Consider the following 21,761-nt stretch of genomic DNA (forward strand, 5'->3'; position numbering starts at 1 on the left):
ACACACACACACACATACACACACACACACATACACACACACACACACACACACACACACACACACACACACACACACAGAGCGGGGGGAAGGTATAATGGGCCATATAGTTTCCTGGTTTGCTAGGCCAATTATGGCAAAAAGTAACTGGAGGAAATGGTCAGCTTGGGGAGTTAAGTCAGCATTCTGGTTTTATTTTCCATTTTGACCTGTGGCTTCTTCACTGCATTAAGTTAGAAGCTGAGTATACCGTTTTTTTGTAGCTGGTTAAACTGTATATCTGGAATTTTTTTTAAGTCTCGACTAAAGTGTGCCTTTTCTTTGCTTACCACCCACCTTTCTTTTATTTTTAAAGAAATCGAAACGATCTGCTGTTGAGAACAGTGAAGAACAGCCAGTGAAGCACAACTCCAATAACTCAGGTAACTGGTCTAGGTGGCTGGAGCCCGGCATGCAGAGGTGCAGATCAGGACTCTGTAGGTGGTGTGGAGATTTGACTGAGCAGCAGTGATGAGTGCACAGATTAGAACTCTGCCCCCAGTGAATATTGTGACAACGCTCACACTCCCACCTCTGCATCAAACTCAGTCAGTCAGACATAGGAGCATTTGATGTGGAAGAAAAACAGGCCCTTCTTTGTACATGGAAATTCACCTCAATCTTGCCTTCTGCTCTGGAACCCTTGTGGTTGGAGGAAGAGAAGGGAATTTTCAATAACTCCTCAGTTTCACCCCTGGGGGGTGAGGCATGGGAAGGGGAAATTGAAGTTTAGCTGTTTATACTCTAAGAAGATAAAGGACCCATACAGAAGGGAGGAGCTGAATATGCAAAGAGGAGAGTGTTTGAGAAGCCAGAGAGCCAAGGGTGAGCATTGAAAGCTCCACTGTCAGCGTCAGGTGTGGAGGAAGCCCATTCATTCATCTCTTCCTTAACACCAGTGAGGAGGCACAGGTGACTAAGCAGAAGGCTTTGAAAGTGGAAGGGCTAGGCATGCATGTATTCCTAGCTACTCAGGAGACTGAGATTATTTAAGGCCGTGAATTGGAGACCAGCCTGGCTTCACTGTATTGAGACTGGATGGATGGATGGATGGATGGATGGATGGATGGATGGATGGATGGATGGATGGATGGATGGGTCGATCGATGGATGGATGGGTCGATCGATGGATGGATGGGTCGATCGATGGATTGATTTATCAATCAATCACAAGTCATGCCTCATTTTCCTTGGTCAATTCCGATAGGAAGATGTTTGCTTACACTAGAGGAGATACTGGAGGCACGCAAGAGAATCAAGATGTATCTTGAAGGCTAGATTATCCTCAGCTGAAGAATGCCAGAGATGTGTGTAGAGCTGGAAATTGAAAGATTGGAATGCAAATCCTAGGACACTAGAAATAGGATGAGAATCATGACACTATCACAGAATTCTAGAAGGAAAAGAGGAGGTCCCAATAAGGACCAACATGCTTGGGGACGGAAGCTGCTATGACTGGCACATAATTTCATATTTGGAAATCTACTTGCTCCATAGTTATAGGATGGATTTTTATAGGTAGGGGGAGAGACATATATCCAACCAGCATGTCTATACACTAGTGATTCTGTTCATCTAGTTCTTTGTAAACCAGAGAAATCCTATACCTGCCCCCTTCCCAAGATTATGCCTGCGCTATTCCACATGCACATGTCACAGAGTGGACACCAGAGAATTCCAAGAGAGGGTTTAGGGTTATCCTCAGCTACATAGCAAGTTCAACGTCAATCTAAAAGACACACAAAACCTGTCTTAAAAACCAAAAATCTTAGCCGGGCATGCCTTTAATCCCAGCGCTTGGGAGGCAGAAGCTGGCAGATCTCTGTTTGAAGCCAGCCTGGCCTACAGAGTGAGTTCCAGGACAACCAGAGCTACACAGAGAAACTGTTTTGAAAAATCAAACAAGGGGGCTGGAGAGATGGCTCAATAAAAAAAAAAATCAAACAAATAAATAAAAACAAAAATCATAGCCAAGACACCTCAGGAGTTTAGGAAAGCCAGGTACTGGTTATTGACGGAAATGTATAGGTTAGTTACCAGCCTGACTAGACTCACAAGTCCGGTTTTCTGTCTTTAAGATCTGTTAGTGCTGCAAACAGTAGGAAAGCAGCCCTGTTGAGTTTTGCCTCTAACCTTTTCAGCAAACCAACCCTCCTACACTGAGCTGAAGAAGTACTGTGGAGAATGCAGGGTGTGGTTTGTTCAGGACCCATCTCCAGTGTGTCCCCAGGGCTCCAGCACTCCTCTGTGAGTGCTGTCTGTAGCTAGAAGCCTAGCCTTGGAGCTAGTGGTGGCTTTTCAGTGCTGGTTGACAGCAGCACTCCCTTTGGTGGCTCCAGGTGAAGGAGCTCTGGCTGTCCTTTCCACAAGACTGTGCCTTCCTGTTTCCAAACAAGAGGCTTCTGCTGTGGGGGCTACTTCCTTGCTGGGCTGAAGGGATATTTTCTAGAGATTTTCAAGCTACAGGGAATTTGGATTTTGCTTATGATTTTTACCCTAAATGAGGTTGTTTACTAAATTTCATGTAAGAAAAGGTCTTACATGGGGCTGGAGCGAAGGCTCTTCCAGAGGACCAGGATTCAATTCCCATCACCCACGTGGCAGCTCACAGCTGTCTGTAACTTTGACACCCTCAAACAGACAGGCATGCAGGCAAAATGCCAGTGCACATAAAATAAAAATAAATAAAAAGTGAAGAAAATCCAGGTACAGGACTGCACCTCTCTAACTGAATGTACCTGCTGGTAAAGTTGATCTTCAACAAGTCATGCCTCATTTTCCGTGGTCAATTCAGATAGGAAGATGTTTGCCTGCCCTAGAGGAGATACTGAGAGGAGAATTGAGCTGGTGTGGTCACATGCTACCTATAATTACAGTGCCCTGGAGGTTGAGCTAGTTTGGGCTACTTAATGAGACTCTGCCTCAAACACATGGATGAATGTGAGCAAAGCCCGAGTCGGGTGTAGTGGTGCACACCTTTAATCTCAGCTCTTGGGAGCCAGAGGCAGGTGGAGCTCTGTGAGTTCAAGATCTACATAGTGAGTTCCAGGACAGCCAGAACTACACAGAAAGAGACCCTGCCTCAGAAAAGGAATCTGATGTGGTAGTATACGCCTGTGCTCCCAGTACTTGGGGGGTGGGGGAGAGAGAGAGAGAGAGAGAGAGAGAGAGAGAGAGAGAGAGAGAGAGAGAGTGTGTGTGTTTGTGTGTGTGTGTGTGTAAATTCTACAAGGTGCTCTTGCTTCCTTTGAGTGAGAATTCTGCCAGGCTGGTGAAGGAAATACTGTTGTTCTTTTTTTAAAAATGCTGCAAAATCCCCACGGCAGTAGGCAGCAGAAATGCTGTAGGTCCCAAATGGTGGCGGCGGGCCATGTGGTGGCAGGCAGTGGGCTCTGGGACCGGCCAGCGGGCCATGTGGTGTCAGACAGCGAGCCCTGGGAGTAGCCAGTCCCAGGCAGAGACAGCTGCTGGTCCTAGAGCAGTGGTGGCGGGCCATGTGGCAGCAGGCAGTGGGCCCCAGGCAGAGACGGCTGCTGGTCCCTGAGCCAATGGCTGGTTCCAGGCAGGGAGACACATGGTGGGCGGGCAGAAGACAGAAACATGGATAGACCCGACATGCAGGGTGAGGTTGAATGTTTATTCAGGGGGTTATGGAGGAGGAAGGGTGAAGGGGGAGACAGAGAGAGGAGGGGGGAAGCAGAGAAGTGGGGAGAGAGGCAGAAGCAAAGCTGCCTCTCCGAGAGGAAGATGGAAAAGAGAAGTGAGCTCAGGCCTGACTGAAGATCAGCCGGCCTCAGTGGATGGGGAGGGGAATGGGTGTGGCTTGTCTCTTAAAGGGGCCAAAACCATAACAAATACACCTTGCACTGGAGGGAAACCTGCCACCACTGAGTCTAATTCATATATCTATAGTTTTTGTTTTTTCAAGACAGGATTTCTCTGTGGCTTTGGAGCTGCCCTGGAACTAGCTCTTCTCCAGGCTGGCCTCGAACTCACAGAGATCCGCCTGTCTCTGCCTCCCGAGTGCTGGGATTAAAGGCGTGCACCACCACCGCTTGGCTTAATTTCTATATTTTCTGTTTCTCATCACATTGCTCCACAGAACATACTGGGCTAATAACAGATTCTCAAACAATGCTGAGTTTCTGCTCATGCCAAGTTTCAAATGTCTGTTTTTGGTCCCCACGAGGATTTCTCTGTTTTTCTCAGCAGGATCTGGGGCCAGCTCACCTCTCACATCCCCATCATCTCCAACTCCACCCTCCACAGCAGGTCAGTACTGTGTAAGGTGACAGGCCTTCTTCTCCACCCAAGCATTTCAGGACACAGACCCCACCTCTCTTCTCCAGAGAGCCACACGCAAATGCAAAACGTGTGTTCTCTGAAGGGGCTGACGGGTTGGTTCCCAAGGTCAGTGCTCAGGGGACAGGCTGGTTTCAGGAGTCTCCTTGGGTCGGAGCTTGTCTTTGGGCAAAGCAAACACATTGTTGTCCTACACTTTGTCCTACTATAGCTTCTCCTGCAGCCCCTTCCTGCTGTGGGCTGGTCACAGCAGAGCTCACAAGCTGCCTAGCACAGAGTGAAGCATCCCTACTAACCATTTCCGGATAACCGTTTGTTCTCTATTCTGCTCTGTAAAGCGTGTAATTATCTGATAATTATCATTAACCTTCGTTTCACCTTGTGAATTAAATCAGATACTGTGAGGTTTTTGGTTTTGTTGTTGTTGGGGGAAAAATACTGACAAAGAATTTGTCTTTGGAATTACATACAAGAACAGTCCTGTGGAGTAATCTCACAATACTCTTTCGCCTTTCCTTTTTGAACTAAGATCTTCTTTCTAACCATTTTGCAGTCCAGTAAAAACAAAGGGACAACACATTTCGTTTTCCTCCTTGAATGAATGATCATTCCTTCAAGAACATTTAGTCTAAGAAGCTGGTTTTTCCACTCAGAGTTTATTGCTGTCCTTGGAAGAGTTCTTCCAGCTGTTTGAAAGGGAAGTCTTTGGCAGGATTGGTATATGAGCTGACGGTACCATATTCTCTAATGCTTATGGTATTGGCTGCCTTTAAATGACTCTGACTAAAGCTCCTGGGAAAAAACATGAATGCAAGAAGGCTGGTTTGATTGACTCTCTCCTTGCTGGCTGAGAGTGTTTACTGGTCGCTTACTGTTATGTGTTCTAGGGCCGGGGCCAGTTTTATAGAGCAGAAATGCCAGATCATTGGGATGATTCTTTTATCTCTGACTTTCTCAGCAGATTTTGCAAAGAACTTCTTAATAGACAGAGTTGTCTTGTGGCGATTAACTGTTTGAGCTGAGCAAAAGTTTCTGGAAATCTACTATTGAGACTGTTTTGAGCCATTTCCAGCTTAACATATGGTGTTATTTTCCTCTCATTTTCATACACTAAGGAAACGAAGAGGGTTCTGAGAACTCTTAGCCCTGGATAACGGAGATGCCTGCCTAGTGTGCCGAGCACACTGTATGTGAGCTGTGCTTCTGGGTAGCTCGCTTTTGCCTTTGGATGCCTGATTTCATTCACAGTCCGACTCTCCTGGTTACCTGTGCCTAAGTGGGAGCGATTTCATATAATAGCAGCTTTACCTAAGATGAGCTAACTTTCAGAATGAGAGAAGAAAAATGGAATTTTTTCTAGCAGTCAGTCAATATGGGAAAAGATTCATCTGAGGACAGTGGGGGTGACAGTGGGGGTGACAGTGGGGGTGTCGGGGAGCAGTATTGTGAACTGGAGAGAGCACATTTGAAGCCCAAGTACGGCGGCTGTCAGGAGAGCCTTTATTCCCTTTAATGATTTTGTTGAAATTATTGACAGAATTATTTATCCCAAAGACCATGCTCTGACCTCTACTGGCTGTTCCTTGTAATGAATCTTATATCATTTGCCTAGCAACCTAGCATTTTAGGTGCATAAACCAGATATGCATAGTAGGTCTGCTTACCTCAAATGTTTTCAAAGTACACTTTCATGTAGCCTGGGTTACAAAGAGAAGCGGACAGGCTCCAGCCGATGTCCAGTGCCTCAGAAGCTCCAAACTGTTGGAACACAGTTCAAATAGACAGAAACTTCCTGCTAATGGTCTAAAACCTGGTGATGTTTTCTCCCAGTAGTTCCTTTGAAATAAAAGATCTTTCTCAACAGGCAGTGGTAGCACACACCTTTAATCCCAGTACTGTAGGAGTTAGGGGCAGGTAGATCGCTGAGTTCAAGGCCAGCTTGGTTCACAGAATGAGTTATAGGACAGCCAGGGTGACACTATACAGAGATATCCTGTCACAAATCCTCTCCTTCCCCACAAATATCTGTATCAAAGGTTGGCTTATCGGCAAGCAGCATCTCGAGTTGAGCCCTGCGCCTAGCACCAGGAGACTTTACTGTAGGTGAAGTGTTTGGGAGGTAGAGGCTGGCTCTGCTCTGAACTTTTTCTGGGTGAGGAGCATGATGTAGTATTGTGGGACAGATAGGTCAAGACCTTCAGAAGAGGAGGGACCGCAGCAGGTCAGCGTTGGCAGGTTGAGTGGGACTTCTTCCCCCACAGCTTCAGCTTTAGGTGACATGGTGACTAGAACAAGATGGACTTGTTTTAGCTCCTTAGGATTTGGCAGAAGTAACAGGCACTTCCAACTGAAGAGATATTACCAAATGAGCCCTGTCTAGCAGCTGGGACCCTCTCTGCAGGACTTGTTGGTACTTGTTGAGATCCACACTAAATTATTGGGACTAATACTGTTTCCTCAAGTCTGGTGGCAGTTGTACTTGGTGGCTGGCATTCTCTCATACTCTTTCGTAAGGCCCTCATTTGTTTGTTTGTTTCAGTGAAAAATTTTCTAATTCTTTTCTATTGTTCCATGACTCATAAAGGCCTCTTTGGGAAGGATTAAAATTCTGTACGTTTTTAGAGCTGAGTGTTTTTAAATGCCCCAGTTTGCACATATACAGATATTTGCTCTCACTGTATTTGGGGAACAGACTGTAGGCCTATTGTCTTGGTTTCCTTTTCATTTATGTGTTCGTGTGTAAGGAATCATGCACATGTGTTGTGAAAATTCTGGGGGGTGGTCAGCAAAAGTTGTTGGATCCCTGGAATTACAGCAGTTGGGAGCCTTCTCATAGGAGTGCCAGAGATGGAGCTCAAGTACTCTGGAAGAGCAGCAAGTATTCTTAACCTCTGAACTAACTCTCTAGGCCTTTTTGTAAGGTAATGGTTAAGATGGGATCTCATGTAGCCAAGGATAGACTCAAACTCTTCATGTATTGGCTCTTTTTATAAAGTACATTTACAAGAGTATGTTAAGGATGCTAAATAAAGGGGAAACATAAAACTGTTGTTTTCAGTAATCACATCTAAGTGATTTGTATTCATTGTCCCCTTTAATCCTCAACTTTCTTCCTGTCCAATAGTAGATTCCAGTTTATCTCTATTTCACAGAAAAAAACTGAGCTTCTAGTAGAGTTGAGAACTTGACCAAGGTCACAGATAATGGAAGCTTCAAGATCCAGGATTTGAACTTGATTCTGCCTCCATTCATTTACTCCACTCATTGAGAGCCTGCTTTTTTCTGGGAGTATCATGACCATGGAAGTTAAGCGCTGCTCTGCTGGAGTGCATAGAGCTGGCTCTACCAGTTGCCCTCTGTAACCGTGAACAAATGAGTTCCATTCTTAGGAACTGTCTTGTTTTATTTTACTTTAATTAATGTCTTTTATAAAACAAAATTACTTTTAATTAATTCTAATTAATTTGAACTTCTAATTTAAAAAGGTTGAAGGCATGATAAAGGAATTAAGCTTTTGGCATGGTAATCAACATATAAAACACCCTACAAGTAATTTTCAGAGAGAAAAACAGTCTTGACAAATGAAAAAGCCCTGAAAACCTTGAGTGAAACCACAGCTTAGATTCTGTCTTATGCAGGTTTCCTTTTTCGTCTTTCAAATAAAATCTCTCTGTAAACTGTCATCACTTTTAACCTTCCCCAACTTTATCTTCTGACCCTTCATCTCCAGATTTCCGTAGTGGAGGCTCACAGATATCTTCTCTCTAGATGACTTTCTGGAGAGCCGACTTTTAGAAGGATGTGTGGGCCAAGGAGATGGCTGTGTTGGTAAAGGTGCTTACTGCCAAGTCTAACAACCAGAGCTCTGTCCGTGGAACCCACATGATAGGAAAGAACTGACTTCTGCAAGGCTTTCTAAGCAGTGAACAATCATAAGGTTAGGGTGGGGACTATGGAGAGCTTAAGGAGATGAACTGGAACGTGGGCCTAGAGAATGATAGAGTGTAAGGAAGAGAGAACCAAGGAGAGTTAGGAATAAATAGGGGTAAGGATTTATACCATCTAGAGAATTTTGAACTTACTGAGAAAAATGAACTTAACTCAAAATGTAGAATTTGCCTGGTCTAATCAAGTCTGAGGCCAGTGTATACCAAAATGTTTGTATTCAACTTTAACAATTATCTCTTTTCAAAAGCTATACACAAGCCTGGCGGGTGTATGCTTGTAATATTGGGAAGCTGAGGCAGGAAGGTTCAGAATTTGAGCCGGGCGGTGGTGGCGCACGCCTTTAATCCCAGCACTCGGGAGGCAGAGGCAGGCGGATCTCTGTGAGTTCGAGACCAGCCTGGTCTACAGAGCTAGTTCCAGGACAGGCTCCAAAGCCACAGAGAAACCCTGTCTCGAAAAACCAAAAAGAAAAAAAAAAAGAATTTGAGGCCAGCTTGAGCTATATGTAGTGAGACAGTCTCAAAAAACCCTAGGGTCGGGGATGTAGTTCCACCCTGGGTTTGGTCTCTCAATCCAGTAAGCAAAGCTGCACACACACAGAGCAATGTGTTTTCCCTGAGCAGGTTGCCTGTCGTGCAGGGCTGACCATGGGAGTGCCTTGGTTCTGCCTGCCCTCCGCTGCAGCTTTCTGCCCACTCTCTCATGCCCACCCGCCACCCCTAGTTCTAAGGGTGTGAGTTTCTCCTTGGATTTCTCCCCTGGTGAAGAAAAAAGGAGTGACTGTGTGTTCCCAGCCTCCTTTGTTTCTTCCAGAGTTGGTCTTGTGGCCACAGGGATTGAGGGGTCCATCTCAGACTGATGTTCTTTCTTGCTGTTTGTCCTGAGGAAATCTGGGGCTCACTGTGTGGGGAAAGAAGCATTATCATTTTCTTTTAACCTGAAACCTAGTGAGTTTGAAAGAACAAACAAAGCCATTTCCTTGCTTTTGCCATTGGAAGTTTCACTAAAGTGGGCTGGGGATGGGGTCCCACGGTTCTTCCTGAGAAGTCGCCCACCCACAAACCCCCTTATACCTGTTTTGTTACTTTGTTCTTCTCAGCTTAAAAAGAGAGTCTATTTTAGACAGCTGAAGACTGTTTTGTAAAACAGTGAGCTTTCCTTTGTTGAACCTCTTGATAAACATCCCTGGTTGGTAATAGGTGCAGAACAGACCACTGGCCTTGCCTGCTCTTCCGAAGTGCCTATTATGCTTGTAAATAAGTAAAAATAGCATCTCACTGGCTTAGAAAAGTGTGAAAAGGTGGCTTGTTCATTTGCCGTATCCTGAAAGGTTCATGTTTGAGCTTGTACAGCACACATTTTGTGGTTAAGTGTACCCTAGTTTTGCAGTGAGAATACTTAACATGCAATTCAGACTAACATTTTACTGTTACTATTTGCTTAAATGACACTAAACTCTAAATAATGATGTCTCTCTATTTCTCTCTCCTCCCTCCCTCTCTTCCCTCCCCCTCTGCTGTCTTCAGTAGAGCATGCACCACTTTGAACGTGAGTTTTCGGTAAAGTAAGCTCTGCTGATTCTCCAGCTTTAGAGATGCTGTGTTTCTGTGTGTTTGTGTCACTGGTGGACACGGGAAGCCGAACACTTCCTTTTTGGACTATCTAAGTGAAAACACAGCATCTTTAAAAGCCACCCCACCCCAGTCACTTCATCCGAATCCATTTCATTTCCATCGTGACCTTCTAAAATCTTCGTTTTTATTCCAATTTTAGTTTGGAAATGTGAGCTCTAATTGCATCTCAGTGGCATCTGAGTCCATTTTAATGTTGTAAACTGTTACTCTGAATATTGTGCTGCAGAATGTTGGTTCCTAGTTACTGAGGAAAACGTGGTATTAGGCAGTTAAATTGTCACAACCTCCTGGTTTTTATAATTGATGACAGAAAAAAAAAAGTTCTGACATACACTTGGGGATTCTTGAGATATGAGTCTCCTCATCTGCCTGAGGCCAAGGCAAAGAGCTGAGAACTGCTGTGTCCCTGTGTCACTGCTGTCTTCTGGGTCTGGTATGGTCTAGTGGCCAGTTGGCTGACCCATCCAGAGCTACAGAAACCTAGAGAGACTACTGGACTTGACCTAAAAATAGGTAACTCCAAATGTCCTTCCCAAAAGAGTGTTACAAATGTTCCTGGCACAGCAACCTTCCCAGGATCTAAAATATGTAATTTTTCTTTGTGTACCAGAATGGTACACAAAGCTGATTGCCACATTCCTACTGGGCCAGGTGGAGAGGCTTCTGGGAAAGTTAGATCAGCTAATTGAGATTTTTGTCTACGAGAGCGTGAGATAGGAGAACTCAGGACTGTCCTGGTTGTCATTGTAGATGCACTTTTAGGAGCATGTCCCGTCCTAGTTGTGACTTCATATAACCACCAGTCTAGCGTGGAGTTTGCTCTTTCCTCTTGTCCGCTTATGTTTGTTCTCTGTCTCATCTTTGCTTTCTTGACATTGTTTCTAATGGTCCTATCTTATACTCACTGACCTTTAAAAGAAGCTAACAGACTCACCAGGAGGTGGTGCTACATGCCTTTTAATCCCAACACTCAGGAGGCAGAAGCAGGCAGATCTCTGTGAGTTTTGAGGCCACCCTGGTCTACAAGAGCTAGTTCCAGGACAGGCTCCAAAGCCACAGAAAAACCCTGTCTCGAAAAAACAAAAACAAAAACAAAACAGAGAGAGAGAGAGAGAGAGAGAGAGAGAGAGAGAGAGAGAGAGAGAGAGACAAACTCCAAAACTCTGGTAGTACATGTGAGGTTCTGATGCCAGCATCAAGGGCTGGTTCTCTGAAGCCAAGCTGTTGTATGCCAAGGCCACCACCCATATTCATGAATTCAAGCCTTCCTAAACCCTATACTGGAGGGCAGCCAGTCTTAGGCAAGCGGTGGGGTCCCCAGTGCTGCTGCAGTCCAAGCCTGTCTTCTGAGTCTTAACCCTGTAGTGAGTCTTCAACCAGGGACCTGGACACAAAGCTCGGCGGGGGAAACCTACAGCTCCTGGTCTGGTCTAATACTTCTACTGCCCTTCTCTGGCCATTAGGATAGTGCCTAGTGCATGGGTTTTGATAGCCATTCATCCCCACATGGGCAGAGCTTCTTCCTCTGGCAGCCTTGGTACTGCATGTGTCAAGTCAAGAGAGTCCTCCCTCACTCCAACATTTCATTGGCATATACTCAGATGCCCTAAGTGGATGCTTCTACGCTCATTCCACCTGGGCTTCTTACCTCAGTCGTCACTTCAAGGTTACTATTCATTATAATCCTATGAGGTAAAGCCAGGAATGTCTTCCATAATCCATCCTACATAAAACCTAGTTGAATTTCATTCATTGTTGAGCAAAACCAATGTAAATTACATTTTATTCATTTGTCTGTATTTAATCTTTATTTGTATTGCTATGGGATCCTTGTTTGAGAATTCCATGATTGCAGAACATGAGACTGTGCATTTGTGTGAGCCTTTCATTTTGCTTGCCTTAGGTTGGGCTAAAGGTATAAAGGAGGTAAGTGGGTTTGTGAACTGCAAGACTTTGACCATTGTTTGCCACACTTGAGTATTTTATTGGTGACCTTGAGCCATTCATTCCTGATCCATATTTAGTGCACAATGTACCTTGTCTATTCCTCCTGCCCACAGCAGTGTGGTAACAACAGATAAGTAGGGTCTTAGAGAACCACAGTGTTCATAACTGCCATCCATTAAAGTCACCTGCAGCAGTAATGTCTCACTACTTTGGAAAGAACAGTTTACCTAGTGACTTAAAAAAGAACATGAAAATGAAATCTAGTGACTGACTGGATGGCTCGTGGGCCCTAAGCCTTACCAACCTGAATTACAGTCTCTAGACTCACATGGTGCAGAGAGAACTGGCTGTGCCACCACTTGTCCTCTGAGCTCCAAGCGTGCACTGTGGCCTGCTTGTGTGGTACACATACACAGGAAATGAACGTTTAAAAAGTTCACCTGAATGATGTGTTACATACCCAGGTTCCCTTTCTTTGTCCAGAATCCATGACATGCATGGCCACGAGGACTCATTCTGTTCTGGGGTTGGGCTTCCCTATGAGAATGCTATTGCCAGGAAGAGACCCCTTTCTCAAATTCCTGTTGACAAGTAGTAGTATTTTACGTTTCTTTAATTCAGCCCAACATGAAATTGTTCAAAACAGATTCAACAGCTGGTATTCGCTCCTTGAGTCCTGAGTGGCTTGCTCTTTAACAGGCCAACAGATGTCACTCCCACTTTTGTCATCAAGTCCTGTTTCTACTTGGAGCCAAATAACGGCACGTAACCGTAAGGCTTCTTCCCACTTAGGCTCTGATCTTTACAACAGTACACACTTCTCAAGTGAAGCTGCACTTGAGTGGTGCTGCAAGATCGCCATGATTCTTGGAGGCCCTGAGAAATAGCAAGGAGCAGCAACACACACTTAGAAAACTGCAAGCCTGGGGAGGCTGTGACAGGAGGATCCCTGGGGCTAGCTGGCCTAGTCTAGCCAATCACAGCCTTCAATACTGTGTGCAGAAGCAGCTAGGGATTGTTCATCCCTTTGGCCCAACTCTGCATACAGATATGTCTCACCCTGTGTACTCAGTAGGTATAGCTGACCTGCTGGGAACAGAGTCTGAGCCGCTCTAGGGATTGTGTGGTTTCACAAAATCCCTGATACTCAATTCAATTCTCTTCTCACATTTGAAAGAAATAACCTTTAAACTCCCCCCCCTTTTTTTTTTTTTGCATTCTTTCCTTTTTTTAGTGTTTGAAAATACCCTGAATACTGGGTTCTTGGCCCCTCTGAGAATATTTAGTCTCCCCAGATTCTACTTTGCCCTGGCCCAAGTAGAAGCAGCATCAGGGCAGGTGGAAAGGTGGAACACTGACCTTCTTTTTCCTCTGCAGGGCTGTCTTCTGCATTACCTCCACCTCCTCCGCCTCCTCCGCCTCCACCAGCAGCTCCCTCGACAACCTCAGGCACAGAGATGCCTGTCCCGCTCCTGCCCCAGGATGTGAATGGTGTGAATCGTGGAGCCTTGCTCAGCTCTATCCAGAATTTCCAAAAGGGAACTTTGAGGAAAGCCAAAACCTGTGATCACAGTGCTCCTAAAATTGGCTGATGTTTCCTGTTTACACTGGGAGGCCAACCTCTTCTGTCCCACTCCCACCCAAGTCCCTCTTCCTAGTTGAGTCCTTGCACAGCCTCCCTCAAGTCCCTTTCTGGGGCGAGTCCGGCAGAGCCAGTACAGCCAGTCTTGCCGACATACTCCAAGAGGAAAACACTCTCCAAGTAGAACAAAGTGGGGCTAGCATTGCTGCCTTAACATTTTGCTCCTGTGACTCTAATGGGCTTCCTTTAGGGGCAGCAGCATATGGGAATTATTTTCACCAGCTAAAGGAAAATGACAGAAAACAAAAGCAATGATGATATTCTGTCACAGTAGTGACTGGCCTGTTACTATCTCTGCCACTCTATCGAAAGTGTTCTCACAGTTCAGTCTTCTCAAACATTTTCTGGTCATTTCTTACGTAGTTCACCTCAGACGCTAACACTGTAACCAAGGCAGTTAGTTATACTGCTGAGGCAGAGAAGCAAGAGCTCTCTTGATTCTTCCTTCTACAGGAGGAAGGAATCTCACTGTGGCTGACAGCAGCCACTCTGGATTTACAGTTCTTTTCAGTTAGAATGTACCAAGACAGACAGGAAAACATTAACCACAGAAAAAGCTCTTGCCAGTTAAAGGATTGTCTTAATTCTCAGCATTTAAGTCAGGTTGGAGTAGAGGGAGAGTCATTACAAGTGAATCTGGCATCAATGGCAATCACTTCTGATTCGATATGTCCAATTTCAGCATCTTTTTTGATGTTACTCAGTTATTAGAAATCTTTTGTTCTGTGATTTGCTTAAACCTTTAAATAAATTGCACTTTAAAGGATTATTAAAAATCCACGTTAAAATTCAAATACACACATCAGTGTTGGTTACTATGCAGAAAGAATGTCATTGTGTATAGTTTCATGTAATCTGTGATACATACTCAGCTGTATTTTTTATTAAAATAAATCATGTTAAGAAAATACGTTGTGGCTTTGCTAGGTATTTCAGATGAGAACTTCATACAGCACATTTTGTGAAGTGTGGTGTTACCCCTCTCCTCCTGTCCTGTCTCCTTATCTCCTTCATACCTGCTGATAACCCTTACTATTTAGAGACTATCTATACACTTCCATAACTTGTTTCAATCCTTCCATCAAGTTTTAACGAGGCTCATATATGACAATATCTGGTTTGGATACTGTGGAGGAGCACCTCACATGAATCTTTCATTTTAAAAGAAATCCTGTTAGGTCTGAAGAGTCGAGACACTGCACTGGGGATATAACTCAGTTGACAAAGCGCTTGTACAGCACTAAGTATGGTGGTGTGTGTCTGTGGCACTTAGGAGGTACAGGTAGATGGGTCAGAATCTCAAGGTCATCATCATCTACTAAAGGAACCTGAGCCAATGAGACCCTGCCTCAAAAGAAAAGGGCTGTGAGGCGGTAGACTATTTTGATGATGGAAACCTGGATCGAGTGCTTCTGCTTTCAGTTTCTGCAATTTTGGATGAAGTTTTAGATACATGAATAAAAGCAAATAGCATCTGGGGCTGTAGTAGAGCACTTGGCTAACATGCATATGGCCCTGGAGCAGTAGAGGAATGACAAATTAGGGTCAGGTACGTGGAATATACCTTTAGTGCCAGTTCTCGGGAGGCAGAGGCTGGTGGATGTCTATGAGATCCTGGTCTACAGATAGTTCTGGATCAGCCAGGGATACAGTGAAATCTTCTTAAAAACTAAGGAAGCTGCATTTATACAGCATATCAGGTTATTTTTCATCTGACACTAATTTCTTAATAGTACTCCAAGACTTCCACATACGTTATTTCACTAATATACAATTACTTGCCACACCTTTAATTCCAGAACTTGGGAGGCAGAGGCAGGCAGATCTCTGTAAGTTCGAGGCCAGCCTGGGCTACAAAGCGAGTACCTAGACACCCCGAACTGTTAAACAGAGAAACATGTCTTGGAGAAAAATAAATACAACTACTCATAGGTAGGAATCCCCTTTATTCCTTATCAAAACAATTTAACAGCAAATGTAGATAATATACTTTTAAAACATATAAGTTATCTTCTGGGGGTATATCTTTCATCAGGACTCTGCAACATTCTTGCCCCTTGTAGTGAAAGAGGGTAAATATTTATATTAACCTTATTCAAAGACTAGACTAACAGTAACAGACAAAGAAAGTATAGCATCTAGGGCGGGGAGTGTTTTCCACCCATAAGCACATTTACACTTCTTACCAGTACAGAGACACCCGCTGCTGCTTTAGCATTAACTTTATGATAGTAAAGTTTCTCAGTACACATCAGATGAAGTCCCAACAAGTATTTTAAATAAATGTCAATGACTTGATTTCAAAGTCCAAATTAGACATTCAGCGTCTTCTTTACTGCAAATATGATGTCTTTGACCTGAGGTATGGAGTTGTCTTCTAGGATCTTCGCATAAGGCATAGGGACATCAGCACCAGTGACACGAACAGCAGGAGCATCGAGGAAATTGAATGCAGGGCCTGGAGAAAAGAAGGCTCATCTGAGAGGCTGGTTTGGGACTCAGAGAAAAACAAGGTAATGAACCCTAGTTACAGGGCACTGCTTCTGACTGGACCTTTTAAAACATTTTCCTGATAGACAAAAACCCTAGACTGACAAGCAGAAAAGTCATTCGGTCACACCTAGCTTTTGATCTATGTATACTGTTCACTACAGCTTGATTGTATCCTAGAACTAGTTTTTTTGAAATACCTTCCATGATTCTGGCACAAATCTCAGCTCCCACTCCAAATTGTGGCCAGCCTCCTTCCACAGTTACGAGGTGATTTGTCTTCATGACACTGGCTTCTATGGCTTCAATGTCCATTGGTCTGATAGTACGCAAATTTATCACCTACAAACAGTGCAGTAAATAGGCTTTATAGACTTCAAGAGATAAATACAGCCTTGACTCCAAAACAACACTTTTTGTTTTTGTTAATCTCTGGGTTAAGGAAAACTGAATACACCTATTAATAGGTACACAAACGTAGAGACTAAAAGGAAAACCAGTATGTTGGTGTAAACCTGTAATCCCAACACTTAGGAGGCTGAGGCAGGATGACCACATGTTTGAGGATAGTGTGGACTACACAGCAAGACCTTGTCTTAAACAAAAAGTCAAAGAACTTATAATTAAAGCGGAAACCTGTATTCCCATTACAGGAAACTTTGCTCACCTATAGGGTTCACTCACCCTCCCTGGTTTCATCATCCCTCTTACAAAAGAAATAGTTGAGTGTTTAATGTGCAGCAGGCCCTACATCATGACACCCAATGGGGAATTTCTATCATCCCCATTTCACAGCTTATAAAACACAGCAAGTAATACTTTCCAAGGAGAACTACACAGGAGATTAGGTTCCATTACTTCTGAAGTCCAGCTCCAAGGCTGGATCTTGTGCATGTGTGTGTGTGTGTGTGTGTGTTATATGTGCACTGTGAGGAGTCAGAGGATGACGTCAGGTTCCTTGCTCAATTGCTCTCCACCTCATCTTTTTTTTTTTTTTTTTTTAGAAATGGCCTCTCACTGAATCTGGAGCTAACTGATTGGTTAGACTGGCTGGCCAGGCTAACAAGCACTGTCTCCTGAGGGCTGGGATAACAAACTCATGCTGCCACACCCAGCTTTTTTTGTTTCTACATGGTGCTGGGGATCCAAACTCAGGTCCTCGTGCTGGCACAGAAAGCCCTTTACTGAATGAGCTGTCACCCCAGGCCAGCACGACTGGATTGTAACCTGAGAAAGGGACTTAAAAGATCCAGAATCGCCAGGCGGTGGTGGCACATGCCTTTAATCCCAGCACTTGGGAGGCAGAGGCAGGCGGATCTCTGTGAGTTCGAGACCAGCCTGGTCTACAAGAGCTAGTTCCAGGATAGGCTCCAAAACCACAGAGAAACCCTGTCTCGAAAAAGCAAAAAAAAAAAAAAGATCCAGAATCTCGTGTGTGTGTCCAACTCAACAGCCTTGAGTCCTAAAGGGAGTTTCTGATTTAAAGAAGGAGGGGAGCGAATGTCCACTTACCTCACATTCAATTCCCTCCTTAGACAATACAGCCGCAGCTTCTAGGCAGTGCCCCACTGGTCTTGAATGGGCAACTACAGTGATGTTGGTCCCTGAAATAAAGTGGTCACAGATTAGAGGTCAATGGAACCGATGTAGCACCGGTGATTCTGCTGCCGGCTGTGGCTCTTGTCTTATCAAGCCTTCACCTTATTTCAGTGACCTGAGCAATGAGATCATATTTCTGGACATGAAATACAAACGTACCAGACAGAGATTCAGAAAAGCCTAACCTGAGCTCAACCTTTACTTTTTAAGTCAAACTACTTGGCAGTAACTTCTGGCCTATGCAAACACAAGGGCTACAGTGAAAATAGTCATTAATGTATACTAAGGTGTTCTTACCTTGCCTTTCGATTTTGGCTTTTCCAATAGGAATCAGAAAATCTTTTGACTGAGCTTCTGCAGGAAGTTCAAATGCAACTCCATACATCAGTTCATTCTCTAGCATCACCACTGCAAGGCATTAAAGTTTTCAAACAACAACTACAGACAAAATGACTAAGAATGTATAGACAGCGAAATCATTCATCTGAATACTCGGAAACCTCGTCTCCATCCGTCTAGAAGCTTCAGGATGGGTTACGTGCAGGCACCTAAGTTAGGTCAACATAAATCTTTTTTGTTTGTTTTGATTTTGGAGATAGGGTTTCTCTGTGTAACAGTCCCAGCTATCCTAGAACTAGCCCTGTGGACCAGGCTGGCCTTGAACTCACATCCACCCCCCCCCCCCATCCTGGGATTAAAGGCGTGTGCTGTCCCCACCCAGCTTTGGTCAATATAATTCTACTTGCTGAGGTTAAGCCAATGGTGCAGATATGCAGTAAGTAACCAGCACCTTACAGCAGAGAAAAAAAGCCCGATTTTTACTACCTTTTCTCTCTACAAACCATTAGCACTCTACATATGCTGTGTCTACATCTCACTAGGTGCCCTTGATAGCCTCACATGCAAGAGTTCATGTCAGTTTCTAATGTTACCATGCTGACCTGGATTATCATCACGAATGGCCGATTTAATAAGTCCTTTTGCATCCTCAGAATTCCAGGGGCTGACCACTTTTAAACCTGGGCAGTGCCCATACCATGCAGCAAAGCACTGTGAATGCTGGGCAGCTACACCTGCTGAGGCACCATTGGGCCCCCTGAATACTATGGGCACAGGCTGAAGGCCAGCAGACATATAGTAAGTCTTAGCGGCTGAGTTTATAACCTGGTCAATGGCTTGCATTGAGAAGTTGAAGGTCATAAATTCACAGATGGGCCGCAACCCAGCCTGTCAAGTAGGAAAAAACATCAACGTTAATTAGATTAAATACAACAAGGAAGAATACTAACTAACCATGCCACTCTTCCAACATTGCAAGCAATATTTTCTTTCTTCTTCCCCCCCCTTTTTTGGGGGGGTTTTGTTGTTGGTTTTTCCAAACAAGATTTCTGTGTTTAGCGTGGCTTTCCTGGAACTCACCCTGTAGACCAGGCTGGCCTTGAACTCAGAAATCTGCTTGCCTATTTCCCAAGTGCTGGGTTAGATTAAAGGTGAGTGCCACCAGGCCCAGGTCAATTATTTCAGAAGATAATATTAAAGGATATCTCTTAGATTTCATAACTAATAGCACATACCATAGCTGCGCCAACAGCGATTCCAGCAAAGCCCATCTGTAAAGAAACAGCAGTCTAAGGAAACGTCCACAGAAATAAAACTGAATCCTCAACTCTAAGCTGGTCTGCAAGGCTCACCTCTGATATGGGGGTGTCTATGATCCTCTTGTCACCGTATTTCTTCCACAGGCCTCTGCTAACCTACAGTTAAGATTTAACCCCCTGACCTTCAAGGTTCGGTCAGGGCAAATGCATATTTTTAAATTTTATATCAAGTTTACTTATTTCAGTTACCTTGTATGCACCATCATACTGGGCAACTTCTTCCCCAAGCAGAAATACCTTTTCATCTCTTTCCAGTTCTTCATCCATACCTTGATTAATAGCTTCACGAACTGTCAACTGTCACAGGAGTATATAAACAGGAAATACGGTAACGGATTTAGATACTACGGAGAGTCCCTTCCTTATACTTACCTAGGCTGCCTACAACACAGAACATAAACTTAATACTCAAGCAGTTCCCTTTTAAAGTTCCAAGTATCTGAGGAGGCAAGATGGCCAAGTCTGATGAGTTTGATTGCCAGGTCCCACATAGTGGAAGGAGGAAACTGATCCTCTTTAAGTGCACACATGCACACCCATACACATACACAAAGCAGATAGACATAGCATACAAATTAAAGTTCAATAAGTAACACTGTCACTAATCCTTCACTAGATCTTAATGACAAGCTTACAGAATGCTTTTGTTGTGCTGCTTGATGTATATACCCAGGTGAGAAAATTGATGGACCCCTAAACTAGCTGGCAGGCAGTTTCCTAAGTAGAAAGCATGCTAGGCTGTTTTATCACTAGTCTTGGAGGCAGAGAACTAGCAAGGAAGTCTAACTAAGGCTAAGCACTCACTAGTGCCCAACACTTGACATCCGCAACCTAGGAACTGTTACTTTAGTAAGCAGAATGGTAAAAATCTTCCACTTCTAGATACACAGAGGCCAGAGAATCAGGGACTCAAGCCAAATATCTATCCTTGAATAAATGTATAAAGTGTACAAAGGCTACAGTTCAACCTTTCAAAGGAAGAAAGTCTGATGTATGTACGCTACAACATGTATGGACCTTGAAGCTCCTGTGAGAAGTTAAATAAGCCAGGCACAGAAGGACAAATGATTCAACTTATGTGACATTCTAGAACAAGCACACTGAACAAGAACCAGAAAAATACAATATGGTCTATAACAGCGGTTGGAGAAAGTGTGAGTTATAATCGTGTAATGGATAGCGTTATTGTTTCGGAGGATCAAAAAAAGTTCTAGAAATAAATAGCGTATATGGTGAATGCATCCGATGCCACGGAACTTTACATTTTAACAAAAGGTTTGAAACTAATATTTTACCACAATTTCGGGGGTGGGGGGGGTTACTGATCGTTTATTACCCTGCCGCCGGCCTCGCGGGGAGGGTTGTCGGTGTGAGTGGCGCCGGGCGGGGACAGAGACAGCGAGAATCATCCCCGGGACTCGGCCGCCGCCAGGGTCCGCGATGCCCCCCAGCCCACTCAGGCCTGCCCGGGAACTGGGGACCCCCTCCCAGCCTCGCCTAGCGGCGTCGGTGCCGGTTACCTGCAGTGCCGCGGGCGCCGAGCGGTGAAAACGCCTCTTCAGCAGCCCGGAAACCTGGCAGGGAGAGAGAAGGAGGTTCAGGGAGGGCACGGGGCCGGCCGCGGGGGTGCCGGGGGCTGCGACCTACCTGCCGCAAGGGCCCCCGCACCAAGCCAACCACCACCGCCATCTTGCCCGTGTCCTCTACTGGCGGCCTAATGACAACACAGAAGCGCCGCAGACCAGGCCTGGCGCAACCAATGGTGGGGCGGGACGACCTTAGGGCCCGCCTCCGTCCGGAGAAGCCTATAGAGAGCGACGGCTAAGGGACCCGCCTTCCTCAGAGAGCGAATAGCAAGGCGCAATGCAAGAGGGTCCCGCCCCTCAGGCTAAAGGCACTGCGCTATAGGTCTCTGCTGCTGTAGCCAATGTCAGGGAGTGACGCCTGCGAGCCCAGCCGACCTTGCCAGACGGCAGCCCGCCGGAGTGGCGGCAGCGGCAGCAGTTGGTCCTTTCTGGCCAGGCCCACTAGAGAGGGCTTTGCCGGCGGCTTGCGGCCGCTCTCCTGCAACTAGCACGCCGTGCACACACCCCTGACTGCTGCCTGCCACGTGCTGAGACACAGTGCGGACTGGCTGACCGAGGATGGAGGGACCTTAAAGCCACCCCTTTGCGGGCACTGCAGGCCTCGAGTACCACGTGACTTTTGCACAGAGTCCAGTGGAGGAGGACGAAATCAACGAAACGGAAAGGAAAGGAAATGACTGCTTCTCCGAATGGTGGAAGAGGAAGTTTATTATAGATGTATGGGAGAGCATGGCCAGAGGCAGAGACATCTGAGAGAGCCCTCACCATGTATGAATGGGCGCTGTCCACTGACTATAAGCAATAGCTTTCAAGCATGCATTGTGTCCACTTTGGGTAAAGTATTTGTGATGTGTGCTACATAAGTGATTGTAGATGGTTTCTGTTAGTTTTGTCTTCTGAAGAGGTGAGGAAGTTA

At 45.1% G+C, this 21,761-nt stretch overlaps 2 protein-coding genes across 11 annotated transcripts in view; one reads left to right on the top strand and one right to left on the bottom strand.

Annotated features, from left to right (window-relative positions):
- The window catches only part of Pxk (PX domain containing serine/threonine kinase like), a 69,371-nt gene extending 54,956 nt beyond the window's left edge, over positions 1–14,415 (top strand). The window contains exons 16-20 of one of the 10 annotated variants that reach the window (XM_026779698.1): positions 356–422; positions 4,249–4,311; positions 10,842–10,866; positions 12,758–12,763; positions 13,248–13,437. In XM_026779698.1, the coding sequence (XP_026635499.1) occupies positions 356–422; positions 4,249–4,311; positions 10,842–10,866; positions 12,758–12,763; positions 13,248–13,437 (351 nt within the window). Of the gene's footprint in view, positions 1–355; positions 423–4,248; positions 4,312–9,815; positions 9,849–10,841; positions 10,867–12,757; positions 12,764–13,247 lie in introns of all 10 variants that reach the window. The other 9 variants (XM_013346844.2, XM_013346843.2, XM_013346842.2 and 6 more) reach the window with 9 other exon arrangements.
- A 1,026-nt stretch (positions 14,416–15,441) lies between these two features.
- Positions 15,442–21,003, bottom strand: Pdhb (pyruvate dehydrogenase E1 beta subunit). Its single transcript, XM_005348514.3, has 10 exons — positions 20,907–21,003; positions 20,780–20,833; positions 19,449–19,556; positions 19,293–19,355; positions 19,176–19,211; positions 18,543–18,828; positions 17,899–18,009; positions 17,515–17,606; positions 16,203–16,344; positions 15,442–15,970 (listed from the first exon to the last, which is right to left on the bottom strand). The coding sequence occupies exons 1-10, from the start codon at positions 20,946–20,948 to the stop codon at positions 15,825–15,827; spliced, it is 1,080 nt and encodes a 359-aa protein (XP_005348571.1). The 5' UTR covers positions 20,949–21,003; the 3' UTR covers positions 15,442–15,824.
- Between the last annotated feature and the right edge of the window lie 758 nt (positions 21,004–21,761).

This window comes from Microtus ochrogaster, chromosome 6, assembly GCF_000317375.1.
Source record: "Microtus ochrogaster isolate Prairie Vole_2 chromosome 6, MicOch1.0, whole genome shotgun sequence".
Lineage (NCBI taxonomy): Eukaryota > Metazoa > Chordata > Mammalia > Rodentia > Cricetidae > Microtus > Microtus ochrogaster.